The following is a 19,287-nucleotide window of genomic DNA, read 5'->3' as shown; positions in this document are numbered from 1 at the left end:
GACTATTCTGAATGCAGTTCTTTCTGTAACTAAATTTTATCTAAATTCTTCAGTTTCAGGAGGTCATTTTTGGGGGGGGTCTATAAGTGACAAAGATTAGGCCAAATATGAATTCATAAACATATCAGTAAAATTTTTCCTGGATATTAAGTCATGGTACAGGTCTTTTATATTAAGTTTTTTTTGAAAAGAACATTGTTCAAATGGTGAAAATTTTAGAAACTGTACCAAATAGAAATATATCAAAATATAAATGTTTAAAATCAAATTATCCATAGTCAGGGGCTTAAAATAATGATAAATATTAGAAGCATATTGGTAAGAGGTACCACTTACTGATACTCTCTTGAACCCTCTGCTGTACATGTATTATGTTAAAGCAAGTATTCTTATCGCTGCTATTCAGATTCAGAGGCTCACAAAACTAATGATCAAAGTCAAAATTTGAGCCCAATTCTCTTTCATTCCAGCACTCATGCTTTTTACATTACACAACTGCAATCCGAAGCACAAAGAGTTGCAAAATTATAACATACTTCTTTTCTTTCCAATGTTTTCAAAGTGACAAAGCATGTATTACATTTTACACAGACAAATGGTGAATTTTAAAATACACATTTTCTGAATTACACTGGAAAAAATGATATAAAAGAAAGATAACAATGTAATCAACAGAAAATTAATTCAAGAAAAATGTCAATAAGTCAAAGCAGATCACTTTGTTTTTCAGACAGAATCCTGCTCTGTCATGCAGGCTGGAGTGCAGTGGCGTGATCTTGGCTCACTGCAATCTCTGCCTACCAGGTTCAAGCAATTCTCCTGCCTCAGCCTCCTGAGTAGCTGGGACTACAGGCACATGCCACCACACCCGGCTAATTTTTTTGTATTTTTAGTAGAGATGGGGTTTTGCTATGTTGACCAGGCTGGTCTCAAAATCCTGACCTCAAGTGATCCGCCCACCTTGGCCTCCCAAAGTGCTGGGATTACAGGCGTGAGCCACTGTGCCCAGCCCAAATCACTATTGTTATGCAACAATTAAGAAAACTCAGATAAATAAGTGAAATTACATTTCTAAAGTCATCAGAGAACTGTGAAAGCAAAAAGATTACATAAACTAAAATTTCTGAGTGAGAGAGCTCTTCCAAGCTGAGTAGTCTGTCACTAGCTGTTTTTTTTTTCTGAGGGCTTTTGCTGACCATTAGCACAAGCTGAGGATATAAAGGGACTCTTTTCTCATGCGGGAGAACAAGTCCCGTTCAGTAACAAGACATTCCTCAAACACATGGCTGGGTCCTACAAGACATTTATCAAATGTGGAAGACATATGGGGAAGGTGGAGGCAAAGAACAAACTTAAAATCTGAAGGCAAGACTGAGTCTTCCATTCTTTTGAGACCAAGGAGATGGAAGTCCACTAGGCTTTCATTCTGGAACCCAGGAGAAAATTCTCAAGGAACAAGAAAGAACTGGGGGTTAGCTAAATCTTATTAAAACTGCAGCCACCAGCCTGGGTAAGAGAGCCAGACCCTCATCTCTACCAAACATTTTTTAAAAATGGCCAGGTGAATTGGCATGTGCCTGTAATCCCAGCTACTCAGGAGGCTGAAGTGGGAGGACTGCTTGAGCCCAGGAGTTCTAGGTTATAATGGTGCCAATGTACTCCATCCTGGGGGTGACAGAAGGGGATTCCATGTCAACACAAACAAAAAAACCCCAAAAGTGTAACCAGATCTGACCCATTCTAGTATCTGCTGGCCTGAAGTGATCAGCCCTTCAGTCCTTCATCCTTAGACAGGAAATCCCTCCAAGGGAGATTCCATCCTTGCTGGTGGAAGAAATTACCAGAACCTACACAGTTTCTTTATATACAATGTCTACATGTAATAAAAATTACTAGATCTGTGAAGAGAGATAAAAATGTGATGAATAAAAAATAGATATAGGCACACAGATGATCTCATTGGATTTAGTAGATAAGAATTAGATGGACTAAACTGATGAAAAGATGGGAAATTTCATCAGATAATTTAAATGTATTAAAATGAATCAAATTAGCATACTACATTTAGAAGAAAACAAGTTCTGAAATTAACAACTCACTAGATGGTTTGACAAAAGACTTAGACACAGAGGAAGACAGCTTAATTAACTAAAACACTGGTCAACAGAAAATATTCAAATTGAAGCAGAGAGAGATGAGAAATGAACAAAACAGATCAGACAATGAGAGACATGAAGGAAAAAGTCTAACATACGTATGATTTGGGTCCCAGAAGCAGGAGAGAAAAGAAAGAAAACCAGACGAAGCCATATTTGAAGAGACACTGAGTGAAAATTTTCCTAAGTTGATAAAAGACGTCAATCCATAGATACAAGAAGCTCAGTTAACCCAAAGCAGAAAAAATAAAATGAAAACCACATATAGGCACATTATATTCACTGTGGTAAGTGAAAAACAAGAGAAAAACTTTGGCCAGAGGATAAAAACATTCTACCTTCAAAGAAGCATAACTTTCCAACAGAAACTATGAAAGTCAAAAGATAATGGAATGAGAGTGTAAAGGCAGGCCAGACTGGAAGAAGAGATTTGCAGCGTGCGCGCACACACACACACACACACACACACACACACACACAGAGTTTTGACAGATGACCTGTATCCAGAATATATAAAGAACTCTGACAGATCAATAATAACAATAATAAAGTGGAGGTGCACACCTATAGTCTCAGCTTCACAGCTAATTGTGCCACTGCATTCCAGTCTGGGCAACAGAGGGAGACTCTGTCTCAAAAAAAAATGGGCCAAAGGCTTGTAGAGGCATTTTAAATAGAAAATATACAAATGACTTGACCCAAAAACATATAGGAAGATACTTAACACCATTAGTAGCCAGGGAAATACAAATTAAAACCACAATGAGATACTACTACACAGCCACCAGAATGACTAAAGTTAAGTGGGCAAACAATACTAAGTACTGGTGAAGATGTGAAGTAATACACACTTTGCTGGTGGGGATGGATGTAAACTGATTTGGACTATGAAACAGTTTTCCAATATCTACTAAAGCTAAACATACACTGGACTTATTACCCAACAATTTTTATCCTGGACATATACCCAAAGGAAAAAAGTTCATCAAAAGACATGAATGAGAATGTTCACATTAGCATTATTAATAATAGCTCCACACTGGAAACAACTAAAATTTCTTCAGTAGTGGAATGGATAAATACACTGTGGTATATTCACACAAAGGAATGCTGCACAGCATTAAAAAATCACAATACATACAACAACAAATGAATCTCAAAAACATAATGCTGAGCTAAAGAACCAGATGCAAATATTAAACACTGTTGAATTCCATATGAACTTTAAAAGCAGGCAGTTTAAAAGAAGTTGTAAAAGTGGTTACCTGTGAGAGTCCTGAATGGGAGGAAGCGAGATGGGCTCTTTAGGAGAGCACGGGGCGCTGAAAATATCCTGTATCTTCATCTAGAGATGTGGTGAGTGATTTTGGCCCCAGGGGACACTTGGCAATGTCTACAGACATTTTTGGTCATGGCATCCAGGGAAGGGTGCTACTGGATCATCCAGTGGGTGGAGATAAGGGATGCTGCTAAACATCCTACAGTGCAATGGAGTTATTCTATTCAATAACTCCCTTCAATAAGGAGTTACTCAACCCCAAATCTCCACAGTGCTGAGGTGAGAAACCCTGATCTAAATGGTGGTTCTGTGGGGGTACACTTACATGAAGTTTACGAAGTTCCACTCTTAAGATGTGTAAACTTTACTGTAAGTTATATCTCAAGTAAATGAAGTTAAAAGCTGTCATAAACCTCACAAAAATACCAAATAGCTCATCACTAATAAACACAGAAAAACGTTGTTTCAGTTTTAGAAATACTCTAATTCATTAAAGAGTACTAATAACCGAAATTTGCCGGGATTATAGTAAGTCAGGAAGAATTAAATTCTTTATGTAAAGTCCCCCTTAAATGCAAAGAAATATCTATATTTTTCTTTATGGCAGGAGATATATGAACTATATCTGGGTAATCACTAGAAATAAATATTTGTAAAAACAAAATGAATGTATATGGAAGACCCCATACATGTAAGATTCTTTTGGAGTCATCAAAAGATGAACAGAGAAAAATATACATGTACTTTTTTTTTTTTTTTTTAAGTCAGGGTCTCACTCTGTTGCCCAGGCTGGAGAGCAAAGGCAAGATCATGGCCCACTGCAACCTCAGTGTCCCCAGGCTCAGGTGATCCTCCAGCCTCAGTCTCCCAAGTAGCTGGGACTACAGGTGTGCACTACCACACTCAGTTAATTTTTTGCATTTTTTTTAAGAGATGGGGTTTCACTGTGTTGCCCAGGCTAGTCTGGAACTCCTGGGCTCAAGTGATCCACCCGCCTTGGCCTACTAAAGTGTGGGAATTACAGGCGTGAGCCACCACGTCTGGCCACATGTACTTTTTAACAGTAGTCTAATCTGAGTCCTATGGATAATGACTTCCTGTCACTAATTATCAACACGACTTTTATACAAATTAAGAAATCTATGGGCGTGCTCTTGGGCTGCTCTCTGGCCAGCACCCTCTCCTATGTCTATAGTCTAACCCATCTCTTCATTTCCCTCAACCTCAGATGGAGCATCCACCAAAATGCAGATTTTTGCAAATATCCTTACAGGGAAGATCATCACCCTCGAGGTTGAACCCTCGGATACAACAGAAAAATGTAAAGGCCAATATCCAGGATAAGGAAGGAATTCCTACTGATCAGCAAAGACAAGCAACTGGAAGCGGCAAGTAACTGGAATATGGTCATACTTTCTCTGACTACAACATTCAAAAAGAATCTACTCTTTTTATCTTGTGTTGAGACTTCATGGTAGTGCCAAAAATAGGAAGAAATCTTATCCAACTCCCAAGAATAAGCATAAGAAGGTGAAGTAGGTGTCCTGAAATACTATAAGGTGGATAAAAATGGCAGAATTAGTGGCCTTCGTTGGGAGTGCCTTTCAGATGAATGTGGTGCTGGAGTTTTTATGGCCAGCCACTTTGACAGGCATTATTGTGGCTAATGTTGTCTGATTTATTGCTTCAACAAACCAGAGGACAAGTAATTGTGTATTAGTTAATAAAAGACGTGAACAAAAAAAAAAGAAAGAAAAGAAAAGAAAAAAAGGAAGAAAGAAGAAAGAAAAAGAAAGAAAGAGAGAAAGAAAGAAAGAAAGAGAGAAAGAAAGAAAGAAATCTAGTCGTCCCTTAAATCTCATTATCATTCCACCCTGAGACATAAAAGTCCATTATACAGGTGAGGTAAGGAGTAGGTTGCATAATTCTTTCCATGGTTGCAAAAATCCAACAGCTGTGTAAGTGTTGGTTCTAGCTATTCGGCCCTAAAAGGGTTAAAGTGCCTGGTGTCCTTAGCCTAAGAGCAGCAGTACAAACTTGCACTCTAGCCTTGAGCAACCACAATTCAGTCAGCTTCAGAGGGGCACAAATGTAGACAAACCAGATAGCAGGGCGTTCTCCACTACTTCACTGTTGGACGGAGGTGCACATTGTACTACCCAGCACCTCAGGAAGCCAAGCTATCAGATAACTTTGCATGAGATGCCTTTGCCTAAAACTCAAAAGCTCATATGAAAAGGATTTTACACTTTTAAATAAAATACATGCTTAACTAGAAATTGAGCATTCCCAAATCAGAAAGGTCAACTGGCTTTAATAACTATTGAAATAACTCATGTAAAATATCACTGCTGGGCAACAGAGCATATTACTCATATTTCACAAGTGATTCCCCGTGCAAATAGCTAGACTCTAATCAGCTGGATTAGAATCAAAGTAATCTACTCCATGAATTTATAATCATGTAATATTACTTTGAGCACTCAGCCACATCAAACTTGATTGTGAATGGCCTCTCCAAGAGCCCATTCAATTGTACTACAAACTGACTCACTCCAAGCAGCATCGCCTTAACTCTTGAGCTAGCTGTGCAAAGTAACATTCAGGGACCATCTCAGATGGTGCCAGGTAGTCAGTGACTCACACTTCTTGTACTAAACGCTAAGCTCTGACTCAGTGAGCCCTATTAGTTGCTGACTGACACTGTACTTGTTTGAATAGAAGCTTACATTGTGAGTCACCTGGTGTTGCACTGAAAACCAATCTGAAATATTCCCACTTGGACAGTGATACACATTATAATCATATTGGGACCTGACTTGACACATGTGATTTCAAAACTAAGTTCTGCCAAACTGGCTTGGGAGCATGCTAGAAAGTCACTCCCTTCTTAATGCCCTGTCCTTCTGTCTAAGAACATGTAGTAAGTATCCCAAGATGCAAAGTCAAGAGTAGGGTATTCATGCAAGAGGTTTCTTGGGGTCAAAAAAAAAAAAAAAGGTAAGATACTCAGTATCCAGTTCACACACTGGAGAAAACCGTGGTTTCCTTTTTCAAGGATGCAGGCATAATTCCTCGAAGTACCTTCCCTGGAAGACACACCATCCCTATAAATAACTTTGTAATACCAGATGTTCACTAGAAAGTCTCTGCTGTATAATTCTTAAACTGTTAATATGAGGGCTGTACCTTTAAGCCACCATCTGCATCTGTCCATGGAAGGTGAAAGTGGTTAGATGGCCACATGCAGAAATAAAAGAATAGTAGGATTTCAGGAATTGATACTCAAGTGCCTGGAATGAAACCAGTTTCAGGCTACTGCATTAAAATAAGAAAGCTTTTCTCCTTTACTGTTGCTACTCCATAAAATCTAGAATAATAAAATCTTCTGTGTAATTCTGAAGGCCTTTTCTAAAAGGCTTTGTTATAGGAAAGACCTTCAAAGCCAGCTGGAAGGGTATTTTAAGAATTCAAGAAAAGCTCAAAGATGATTTCTAAAACTGCTACAAGAGATTAACAGAATTTGCAATCAAATGTATACCCAAGTGGGGCCTAAAATGCTAATGCTGGCTCTGACAATAACTTGATCTGTTAACCTTACCTTACCTGAGGCGAGTCATGTGGTCATGTCTTATAATGTGAGGGACCAAGATAAAGCTGTGGGACAAAAGTAGCCATGACATGACTGCCTGGTCCTTCTTGGTGCTAGAGATAGCACATGCTTGTACACTTTTTCCATATTTATACTTTCTGTTAACAGTTCATTAATCTGTAATAAACAGGAAATCAGCAGTGTGGTGTGTAAGAGCCCTGGGGAATGAGTCAGAAGTCCTCATTCTATTTTGGCCCCTAATTAGCTGGAGATCTCTGGCCCAGACCCTTAACCTCTCTGAATGTTTCCTCATCCATAAAACGAAGGAGGTAGAATAGGTAACCTGATTTTCATCATTCTGTATTTTTGATATAAGGGATGTTTCAGCTAAAACATTTACAGTGATCTCAAACAAGTTAGCACTTTAAGCTCCTAAGGTACATTTTCAGATTCTCTTAAACTGGCTGTTCATCAGCCCTGGCAACACAGCGAGATCCTGTCTCTATAAAAATTAAAAAATTAACCAGGTGCAGTGGCAGATACCTTAAGTCTCAGCTACTCCTGAGGCTGAGGTGGGAGGATCCCTTGAATTTGGGAGTTCAAGGGTGCAGTGGGCCTCAGTTGTGCCACTGCACTCCAGCCTGGGTGAGAGAGTGAGATCCAGTCTCAAAAAAAAAAAAAAAAAAAAAAAAAAAGACTGTTTTTCTAATTTTGATGATGGACATGTGTTTCATTATGCATACTCTTTATAGTATACAAAAATATGCATTCTGTTACTGATCTTATTTATAGTTTGAAGTCTAGCCAATTTAGCCTCAATATAATAATAGTAATAACAGCTTTTGCTTGGTATGTGCCATCCCGTTATAAGAGCTCTATGTTATTAATTTACTAAATGCTGTCAGCTAGCCCGTTAGGTAGGTACTCTTTTTTTTTTTTGAGACGGAGTTTTGCTCTTGTTGCCCAGGCTGGAGTGCAGTGGCTCCATCTTGGCTCACACAACCTCTCCCTCCCAAGTTCAAGCAATTCTCCTGCCTCAGCCTCCAGAGTAGCTGGGATTACAGGCGCCAGCAACAACACCCAGCTAATTTTTTGTATTTTTAGTAGAGACGGGGTTTCACCATATTGGCCAGGCTGGTCTCGAACTCCTGACCAGGTGATCCCCCGGCCTCGGTCTCTCAAAGTGCTGGGATTACAGGACTAGGCCACCACGCCCGGCCGAGGTAGGTACTCATATTATCCCCATTTCACAGATGATGAAACTAACGCCCAGAGAGGATAAGTAACTAGTCCAAGGTTATGCAGTTAGGTTGGGATCTGAACCCGGTTACAGAGCTCAAGACTCTCACTGGTTTGGCGAGATTGCCTCTCATATGCGTTACTAATACGTGATAAAAAAAAAAAAAAAAAAGATGTCACTTATGGCCAGGCTCGGTGGCTCACTCCTGTAATCCCAGCACTTTGTGAGGTCGAGGCAGGTGGATCACCTGAGGTCGGGAGTTCGAGACCAGCCTGACCAACATGGAGAAACCCCCGTCTCTACTAAATACAAAAAATTAGCCAGGAATGGTGGCGCTTGCCTGTAATCCCAGCCCCAACTACTCGGGAGGCTGAGGCAGGAGAATCGCTTGAACCCAGGAGGCAGAGGTTGCAGTGAGCCGAGATCGCACCATTGCACTCCAGCCTGGGCAACAAGATCGAAACTGAGTCTCAAAGAAAAAAAGAAAGATGTCACTTAATGAACAGAAGATAAACAGGATGAGACCCAATAGAAAATTAGGTTTTGAGAAAAAAAAATATTTTAACAAAAACAGTAAATTGCAAACTGTGGTTGTGCCAAAAAAACTTACAGGCAGAGTAATTTCACTAGAAATGTCCTTGTCAAGTTTGGGGAGGAAGTCAGACCGTTTTGCGAACTTGAACATTTGTTTAGTCAATTCCACGGTGTGGAGGCACTAGGAGTGAAATGAAGCCAAGCTACTCCAGGGCCCTGCCACCTGTGTCCCAAGCAGGGTGGCTGGAGACTGATGCAGAAGCCCCTTTCTCCCCACGCGCCAGGGCAATGAGGAGCCCGCATGCGGGTGCCTGATCCCGCTAGCCAGTGGGCGAGGGTCCTGCCGACACCGAGGGCACCAAGGCTAGGGTTTTGACACCAAAGAACCCCAGTCAGGTGACTGGGGAATGTGGGGAGGTCGACAAAGAGCGACAGGCTTTTGCTATTTTCTTTTTTTTTTTTTTGGAGACGGAGTCTCGCTCTGTCGCCCAGGTCGAGGACAGTGGCGCGAGCTTTTGCCAAATTATGAGACGGACAGGAATCAAGGAGACTCCCCTGTAGCACTGTCCACCTTCCGGATAGAAATCCTGTCGACTACGTTCACCTCTCCACCCCGTGCATTGCCGGTGGTCCGTGAGCAGCAGCTGCTCCCCAGGGATCCCCCTCGCCTGTCCGCGAGCGCTCTGCACCGCCTCGTCCCTGCTGCTGGGGTCGCTCGCTGGCCCTGGCTGCTTGCCAGGGTTTTCCTTTGATGCTGTCAAGTCCGGGAAGCTCACGTTGCAACTCAGTGTCGGCGCGCCGCCTCTCCCAATGCCCCTTCCCCACTCACTCCCCCACAAGCGTGGAGGGAGGTGGGGGAGATCGCGGCGCCTATAGACCCCCTCCCGGCGCCCACTCTCTCTCGCCCACTTCTCTAGCAGCCAGAGGGCCGCAGCGCACGCAAACCTTTCCCCCAAACGCCCACCCCACTCTTAGCGAGTTGCATCTCTCAGGGCTCCTCCCCCACCCATTCCTCCGCCAGAGCTGGGTGGGGGGATCGCCGCGCACACAGAGACGGGAAAGCCACCCCTATCCCGGAGCGCCGCTTCCCCTCACAGACCCTCCCCTCCAACGCCCACCTCGGTCCCCAGCAGCAGCCCGCACCCCCACCTCCCGCCCCCAGTCTCCCGCCCTCCGCTCCCTGCTTTGCAGTCCGCAGTCCGGGCGCCCAGACTTGTTCCGACTTCCCAGGGCAGCTCCGAGGGTGCGGAAGATCAAGTGCCCGGATTTGTTCCAGGAAAATCCCGGCGGCGCCTGCACGTTAACTGCCTTGGCGCAGGCGAAGGGTGGAGGGCACTTCTCTGTTCATTCGGTTTTCAAGAGCATGAACAGAGGCTCCGAGTGAACGCCCACACCTAGTCGGTCCTCTGGGGTCCATGCGCGGGGCGCCCACTTCCTCACCCTGCCCCTCAGTGCCCCTGCCCCTGTTGCACTTCTCATAAAAGCAGGCGCTGCGATTCCAGGAGGCTCTGTCTCCTTTCCCTTTCCAGCGGCGCTCAAACCACCCGCCCCGGGCGCCTGGCCCCTTCCTTATCCTCTCCCTACACGGTGAGAACGCCGACGCTTCCATCCGCCTGGACTTTCCAAAATACGCTTCAGGTGATCAGTGCGATTTCTAGGGTCTAAAGTCTAGATTCCTGCGTTCCCCACCAAGTCACCGACCCGAGGCCGCAGAGGTGGAATCGCGGACGCCCTGGCAGGCCCGGGACATATTGATTCTGGTGGCGCGAAGCCCCTCTTCGGACGCGGACGCACCCGCAGCCGCACTGCCCCAAACACGCACTAAAGCTACCGGTAGTAACCCCGACTCGCACCCGCTCCCGCCCAGCAGCAACGGCGACACCCCGAGGTCCGGGCGCGCTGCGCGCCCCTCCTAGCCTCGGCCACTTTCCAGCACGAAACCTCAGAGCCCGAGAGGAAGAAAGAGAGGTCGAGGAACCAGGATACTCACCAGCCCACCGTCCACCCCGCCGGCCGGAGGGAAAGCCCCGGCCGGCTCGCCTCCGTCCGCCGTGCGCATGCGTCCGGCTGGTGCCTTCTTTCTATTGCAGCGCCGAAGGCTGCCCTCTCTACGTCTGCGATTGCTCCCGGCGCCTTTCCCCTTTCTCCGGCTCTCCGTCTTTGCTGTAGCCCTTTTCTCCTGGCCTCTTCCTCCCCTTGCTCTGCCTCCTCCCCGCCCCCTCACTCCCTTTACCCGGCCGGGCAATCCCACGTCTCGCCTCCCTCCGGCGGCGGCGCACTCCACCGCGGCGGGCGCTAGGGGTACCCGCGAGGTCCCACGCCGGCCGCGACCTCCACCCCGGCCGCAGCCTCACTGCTCCAGCCCCGGATTAGCAAGTCCCAAGAGTGTGGATACGAAGCCAGGCGCGCGTGGAGTGCGTCCTCGAAGCCCTCTGTGTCATCGCCTCCCCTCGGCGCGCGGGGGCCGAGCGAGACTCGAGTGTGCTGGACTGCGTGGTCGGACCTTGTGAATGAAGGGAGCGGGAGGGAGGAGCGAGGTTGGGCGGCTGGCGCGGAGCGGGTGCTTGGTCCCCAGAGCTTCGCGTCTGTGGACTGCCCGCCTACGGAGGGCAGCCCCCTACCTTCTCCCCTGCCCGGAGCGCCTCTCTGAGCTCTGTCCCTGTCCCTCCCCGGCGCAGCCTCGGCCTCCGGTCTTCCCGCCCTGGAAAGCAGCCCTCGCCCCCTCCTAGCTAGCCAGAGCGCGGAGGCCCCACTCGGCAAACGAGCGGGGGATAAGGGGAGGAACTAACCCCTGACTCCGGATCCCGCTAAGACCCTCGGCAGTCGCCCTCCGCGTCCCCTTCTCCAGGGACTCCCGAGTCCGGGGAGAGGAGTAGACCAGGGGGCAGCGGGAGGGGGAACCGAGCCGCCCAGCTCTCCAGACTCGCAGCACGGCGTGTCCCCGTGGCCCGCAGCGTCCCCTCGGGAGTGGGACCCGGTGGGGCCGCGGGGGGTAGTTCCCTGGAGCCCGGAGGGCTAAGCTGAAGCTGGAAACTGACCTGACACAAAAATAACATCACGTCATTTCCTCCCTTGCCTGCCGAGAGGGCAGGGGAGTGGGAGAGCCAGCGCGGGGAGCCGGCGGAGGCGCGTCTGGGGGAGGCTCGGAGGTGGGGGAGGAGAGCGACACGCCGAGAGTTTGAAAGGCAGTTTGAAAGGGAAGAGCGAGGGCTCCCTCCCGTTTTCTTGGACCCTGGAAAGGAAATGGCCCAGGAAAAAGTAGCTTGGAGTGTCTTCCCGCGAGGAGGAGCGGTGTCCCGGGAGCCGCCAGTGTCCCGTCCTATGACTTGCCCAGCCATGTCCCGGCCTAACCGACCTTGCCGCCTTTCCCCGCTGCTGGCCCGGGCGGAGCGGGTCAGTCGGGGTTAGGAAGAATCGGAAGAGGCTGGTGTCCTGGGGAGACTGGGTGTGGGGCGTAATGGAGACCACAGTACTCACCGGCATGGGCGAGCTCTGCCCAGCGGTGGCGTCTTCTTCCCTGGGCTTGCCGACCGGACAGGCGGGCCTCAGCGGACGATCCCCCGAGGGTCGGCCGGGCAGTACCAGTGCCGCCCCGAGCAGGAGCGAGAGGCGGCCTGGCAGCTCCTCGTGCCCCCGCGAGAGCCGGGTGGCCGGCAGGGCGGGAAGCAGGGGGGAGAAGTTCGGGCGCCTCCGGGGAGCTTCGGGAGGGTGTCGCCGGAGAAGGTGAGAGAAGAACCTTGTGAGGCTGGAAAGCGGGCTAGAAAGGAGGCCGAGCAGCTTCGGGGCGGCGGGCGAGTCTGGGAGCTGTGCAGGCGGGAAGGGCTGGGGCGGGGAGAGAGAAACAAAACCAGCATACGGTTAATGTGGTGTCCGGCCGCTTAGACGGGGCTCTTTACTACAGAGTTTTGAGGCGTTACTTTGGGGGTGCAAGAGAAGGTCGGTGAAAACAGAAGGAAAGGCCTACCGTTAGATTCTTTCCCCTCCCACTCCTGTTTTTCCTAACTCCCTGCTACTTGAAGTGTGGTCCTTTGGCCAGCAGCTTCGCCAAGACCTAGGAGCTTGTTAGAAATACTCTTGAGCCCCACGCAGCCTACTGCATCGGAATCTGCATGGTAACATTCCCAGGGGACTCCTATGCGTGCTGAATGTGACATGCGCTGTGCAGAAGGGTCTGTGTTCACATCTCCTGGTTCTTCAGAATTTGGATGAAAATCTTAGTTCACTTTTGTAACTGTTGCTCTTCCCCTTACTTCTCTGGTCTTCCCTTGTTCCCCCTGCCCTTTCGCATCTCCGTAAGTGCCCAGGGCTCTGCCTGCCAGAGGCACAGGGTTCGCCTTGGCTACTAGATTCTATTGGGATTGTTGCCTCCGGAAGGTCCAGATACTGGCTGAAGGTGGCTGAAGGGCCCCAGACCCTTCACAGGCTGGTTGGAGAAAGGGACTGGCCATTGCAGCTGTGGTTATGTTACGTGGAGCAGGGAACACCGGGATTCCATGTTAGGGCTGCTACTACAAGTGAACCCTCTACGGACCCCCTTTCCAAACTCCATGTGTCCTTCTTATTCTCGGGAACACCGGCCTTTCCACCTTCCACTTGTTGCTTAGGAGACCTAAGCCATGAGGTATTTTTTCCCCCCTTGGTAAGTGGAGGGAAGCATTAGTTTAGAAGTCAGAAACCCACGGTTCTACACTCAACCTTGCCACGAACTTAATGGCTAATACTGGGAAAGGCTCTTTACTTTCTGAGTTCATTTATAAAGGGATTGAACTCAGTGGCTTTTTAAGGTCACCTGCCTCGTTCAGGCTCTCATCTTTGAGATGCTCTTAGTTTCTTGGTGCACTGACGTTTAGTGTAGTTACAAACCGGAATGTAGCTCGGCCAATCCAAACACCCCCTCATGCCAAACAAAAAACAATTTAATCTGTCTGTGAAAAACAAGAGCGGTGGTTGCCAAAAAAAATGAAGGTGGAGGCGGGAAGCAGCGAATAAAGTGCCGGGGTGGTGAGGCGCGGGAGGAGAGCGCGGGTGCTCTGGGTTGGGCGTGGGTCCCAGGGGCGCGGCGGCCGCTCTCCAGGGTCCTGAAGGCGGGAGCGGTCGCGGGCGGCCTCGTGGGCCTGGCGCGGTTCGCTCACTCCGCAGTCACCAGGCCCGGCCTGTTTTCTTTCGGCGGTGGAAGTCTTGTGGGAAGCGATTGTCAGGAGAGAGGGAAGGAAACCTAGCAACCCATTCTCATTCATGAGGCCCTTTCTGGGAAAGCCGCGAGTGCGGTGGCTGATTTGTCTTTCTGTCGTTTGTTTGTTCCCGGGTGAGTTGAACTCGGTTTGCATTTCCGAGTAAGTTCACACTGTTTCACTTCCCCTCATTACCTTTTCCTGGAGAATGGGGTCGTTCTCCTAGTATTTTCATTCTCCCCGTTCAGCTGCTCCCTTCCCCCGCTCTCTGGCGGGGGAGCCGAGGAGGCTTCTGGAGAAGCGCCAACAGCTCCCTGGAGGGGGAAAGTGGGCGACTTGGAAATCGGTCTTGGCGCCCAGGGAATGAGCTGCTGAGCGTTAGTCTCGCCCGGGAGGAGGACAGGGGACGCGACTCTCCGGCTGGGGCTTGGGGTGTGGAGGCTCAGCTGCCGCCAAGCGTGCTCGGCCTGCGCCCGGCAGCTGGTCCTGGGAGGCACCTGCGGGGAACTGCGGGCCAGCGGCCGCGTCTGCGCCCCGCTCCGGAGCTAGGGCCCTCGGCGAGGGCGGGAACTTCGGCGGCCAAGGGCGCCCGGGTCGAAGGGACCCGACGCTAAGAAGTCGAGAGAGGACCAGCCGGGTTCCTGGAGACCTAAAGCCTGATGAGCCCACCCACGACCTTCCCGACCCTACGCAAGGGCTTGAACAAAGCCGAAAATGCTGAAAGGGAGCGCCCAGCACTCTTCTGCGACGCACGCCCAACTTCGAGGAGCCAGAGCGAGCTCCAGAGGCCTTTCCTGGGTCCCAGAATTTGGCGTCTCCAGCTCCTGTTTTCAAATGGTTTTGTGAGAACGTGCGAACTCGTAACCTCTTTTCTCCCCTCACCCCAGTCCTTCTTCCCGAGTCACTTGCACGCTCCTGCCCCTTCCTTGGGCACGCTTCATTAGGCATTTTGCTTCGGTCCTGTGCTTTGAGACAGAGACTCTTGTGAGGGAAGTGGTGGAAATGGTCAGACAGAATAAAAGTCCCAAACCTGATCCAAGAAAAACAAGACTCAGCTCCTTTGCTCCTCTGGAGACAAGTCACCGCTTGCCGGCCCCACACTGGCCTCCGGATCAGCCGCCTGCTCGCCTGCTTCTCTGAAGCCACCGCGAGTCTGGCGCGCAGAGCCCAGCGGCTTCTCCAGTTAGGGGAGGGGATGAGGGTGAATCAAGCAAGTTGTGGGGTGCTGGAATCCTTCCGCACTTCTGGCAAGGAGGGAGCCAAAGAGTATCAATGTAGCCAAAAAATTCGATCTGAGAAAAGACCTTCAGCTGCCCGAAGGGCTGCACTTCAGAGAGCCTTGTCCTCCTTTTAGGCCAGATTCTATTTGACAGTCTGAGGCTTTCAGTAACATTAGCCACAGATTGGAATTATCAGGACCGTATTCCTGGAAGCACTAGCCCTTAGGGATCCAGAATATTTGGGGAATACTTTATTCTGATTGAACCACCACATCCCTAATCAATCATGCTGGCTACTGAACAGCAACCAGAGTGCCTTTATGCAAACGAAAATCGCCGCAGCCTAAATCCATATGAACAATGTCTTGCCCACTTCAAATGGAAGGTTTTCTTTCATGCTTAAACAGCAGCATTTCATAAAGGAAACATACATAGCAGAATAAAGGACTCCTGTACCAAAACTTTCTGAGAGCCTTTAGAATTAAAGTCACGGTTCAAACAGAATTTGAAGTTAGTTTTATGAAATGACCTATTTTTTTCTGGACTTTAGTTTTAAGTTCCACTTTGTTGTAGTTTAGTCATATTATACATTTTAACTTTCTGCTATTTGGAAATGTAATTCTTCCACTTGGATCGAAGAATCTAGCTGACAGTGAAAACTATAAAGGCAAATCTTCCCCTGCACTGACCATAAATTATGCAGATTGAAAGATGGCAATATAAATAACAGATCCTGGCTATTAGAGTCACAGGTTAATATTAATTTGAGGTGAACCCAACTCTTCATAATATGTTTCCATTATTAAGGTTCCTTCAGAATCTCAATGTTCCTCGTGAACATACAACTGTTAAAAAGAATATTTCTGCAGCTCATAATCAGTTCTGACTTGTTCCATTCTTTTAATAACTTTTAAAATGTATTTATGCCTAGGGCTGATGTGGAGATGTCATAAAGAGATGTGTGATGGAGGCAATGATAACGAGGGAGGAGGGGCTGGAAAGGGAAGTGGAGTGGGCCAGACATGAGAGCTACTTAGATGACTTGTATGTCTAGGGAAGGAAAACACTCAAAGGCTCTAGTCTGCCCTGCTCCTGCAGAGATAACTGGGTCCTCTGTTCTCGCCACAAGTATTACTAGCCAAGTAAGGGACTTAGGGTAGGAGATGGTGTTTTTTTTTTTTTTTTTTTTTTCCAGAGTCTTATCTGCCACCCAGGCTAGAGTACAGTGGTGTGATCTCAGCTCACTGCAGCCTCCACCTCCTGGGTTCAAGCGATTCTCCTGCCTCAGCCTCCTTAGTAGCTGGGATTACAGGCATGCACCACCTTGCCCAGCTAATTTTTGTATTTTTAGTAGATATGGGGTTTCACCGTGTTGGCCAGGCTGATCTCGAACTTCTGATTTCATGTGATCCTCCCACCTTGGCCTCCCAAAGTGGTGGGATTATAGGCGTGAGCCACCATGCCCTGCCGGATATGGTGCTTTGAAAACTTACATAAAAACTGAACCTTTGTTATTCTTCTCCAAACTTTCTCCTCTTGCAGTCTTCACCAGCTTAGTAAATGGCAATCTAACTATTCTTGTTCAGGTGAAAAACATCATTGGAGTATCCCAGACTCTCTTTTTAGAATTCTCTGGCCAAATCCAACTACTTCATATTCACAGCTGTTACCCTGTGTTATATGTTGACTTGCACCTCCCAAAATTTATGTATTAAAATCCTAGTCCCTAGTACCTTTGAATATGACCTTACTTGGAAATAGCATTGCAGCAGATATAATTAGTAAGATGAAGGCCACCCTATTCCAGCATGACTGGTGTCTTTATACAAAGGGGAAATTTGGGCACAGATATACACACAGAGAGAATGCCATGTAGGGCAGAAATTGGGTTGATGCATCCACAGCCCAAGAAATGCCAGAGGTTGACTGCAAACCACCAGAGGCTAAGAAGAGGCATGGAGTATATTCTGCCGCAAAAGGAATTTGGCCTCAATATTGCAACATGGAAACCCTGACTGAGTTTCCAACCTTCCTGTCCTATCCCGTGGACTTCAGAATGAAGACTGCAACATCAGCTCTTACTTGAATTTCCAGCCTGCTGGCCTGCTGTACAGATTTCAGACTTGACACTCTCCACAGTTACATGAGCCAATTCCTTAAAGTATATCTCTCCCCATGTAACACACAGATGCGCACACACACACACACACCCTCTTATTGCTTCTGATTCTCTGGGGAACCTTGACTAATGCACACCCCTCGCTGATCTTGCTCCTTTCCTTTACCATATTTCCTGTCATAGTCTCATTTCAACACTGAAGCCAAAGTTATCCTTCAAAACAGTTATCCTTGAAAATGTCACTCTACAGCTGCAGACTTTTTCTTTCTTTTTTCTGAGACAGTCTTGCTTTGTTGGATCCCAGGGCTCACTGCAGCCTCTGCCGCCTGGATTCAAGCAATTCTTATGCCTCAGCCTCCCTAGTAGCTGGGATTACAGGAGTGTGCCATGAAGACCAACTAATTTTTTGTAGTTTTAGTAGAGACAGGGTTTCATCATGTTGGCCAGACTGGTCTTGAACTCCTGGTCTCAAGCGATCCGCCCTCCTTGGCCTCCTAAAGGACTGGGATTACAGGTGTGAGCCACCACACCCATTCCAGCTCCAGACTTTCTATTGACTTCTGATTTCAGAGTAAAATCCAAAATCCTTACTCTAGCTCTCAAGGAACTACATGAATGATTCCACTCTGCCTCTGAGATCTCTTCTTCCACTACAGTTCCTCTCTGCAATACAGTTTTTTTCTATAGCCCTTGTCACCATCTGACATAGTATATAATCACTTGTTTATTTGTAAGAATTAAGCAATAATTTTGTCTCTTTCGCTTATTGCTATCTCCATAGAATCTAGAAAAGTGCTTGGGTGGATAAAGTATTCAGTTAATATTTGTTGGACAGGTGAATTAAAAACAAACTCAAATATCATTCAGCCATAAAAAGGAGTGGAATTCTGATACACGCTATGATGCAGATGAACCTTAAAAACATGTTAAGTGAAAGATGACAGACACAAAAGGACAAATATTATATGACTCCATTTATATGAGGAGCCAAGAATAGGCAAATTCATAGAGACAGAATAGAGGTTACTAGAGGCTGAGAAGAGGGGAGAATGGGGAGTGATTGTTTGGTGGATATAGAATTTCTGTTTGAGACATGTATCAGGCCATTCTTGCATTGCTATAAAGAAATACCTGAGACTGGGTCATTTACCAAGAAAAACAATTTAATTGGTTCATGGTTCTGCAGGCAGTACAGGAAGCACGGCACTGGCATCTGTCCAGCTTTTGGGGAGTCCTAAGGGAGGTTTTTCTCATGGTGGATGGCGAAGTGGGAGCAGGCCTGTCACATGGCAAGAGGGGGAGCAAGAAATAGAGTAGAGGAGGGAGGTACCACATATTTTTAAACAACCAGATCTCCTGATAACTCACTCACTATCATAAGGACAGCATCCAGCCATGAGGGATTTGCCCTCATGATTCAATTGCCTCCCACCAGATCATGCCTCCAACACTGGGGATTACAATTCCACAGGAAATTTAGAGGAGACAACATCTGAACTACGTCAGGAAGATAAAAGAGTTCTGGAAATAGATAGTGCCATTGAATTGTATGCCTAAAATGATGAATTTTATGTTATTTATATTTTACTAAATTAAAAAAACCCTCAAGATGTGAGCCGAGAGGAGCCCAAGAAGTCCATCCAGGGAGGAAGGACGGCTCAGTTAATTACTCTTTATTCTGTCATTGAGTTTGCAGCTATCTCTTGGGGTTCTCTCACTTGATTTCTGCTGCCACCACTCAAAGTGCTTGTAAGAGAGACATTGCCTAGTCTCATTCTGCTCCTAGTGTTTGATGGAACATAGATTGTGACATGGGGGAGTGGAAAGAGAACAGCAGAAACAAAAACCAGACGAGGAAGGGTCTTGTAAGCCACTCACTTACTCATTCTTTCAACAAACATTTATTGTGTGTCTCCTGTGTAGGAGGCACTGTCCTAGATGCTTGGGATTCCGTGAATGAGAAAGAACATGACCTG

General features: G+C 47.3%; 1 protein-coding gene across 5 annotated transcripts in view; it reads right to left on the bottom strand.

Annotated features, from left to right (window-relative positions):
* Positions 1-19,287, bottom strand: part of RGS20 (regulator of G protein signaling 20) — a 106,666-nt gene that overhangs the window by 66,048 nt on the left and 21,331 nt on the right. The window contains exon 2 of one of the 5 annotated variants that reach the window (XM_023184205.2): positions 12,279-12,623. The exons of 3 other annotated variants lie outside the window; for them this stretch is intronic. In XM_023184205.2, coding sequence (XP_023039973.1) covers positions 12,279-12,623 — 345 coding nt within the window. Of the gene's footprint in view, positions 1-10,791; positions 10,999-12,278; positions 12,624-19,287 lie in introns of those variants that run through there. One more of the 5 variants, XM_023184207.1, reaches the window with a different exon arrangement.

This window comes from Piliocolobus tephrosceles, chromosome 7, assembly GCF_002776525.5.
Source record: "Piliocolobus tephrosceles isolate RC106 chromosome 7, ASM277652v3, whole genome shotgun sequence".
NCBI lineage: Eukaryota > Metazoa > Chordata > Mammalia > Primates > Cercopithecidae > Piliocolobus > Piliocolobus tephrosceles.
The sequence above is the reverse complement of the archived record's forward strand: the minus strand, read 5'-3'. Positions and strand labels throughout refer to the sequence as shown.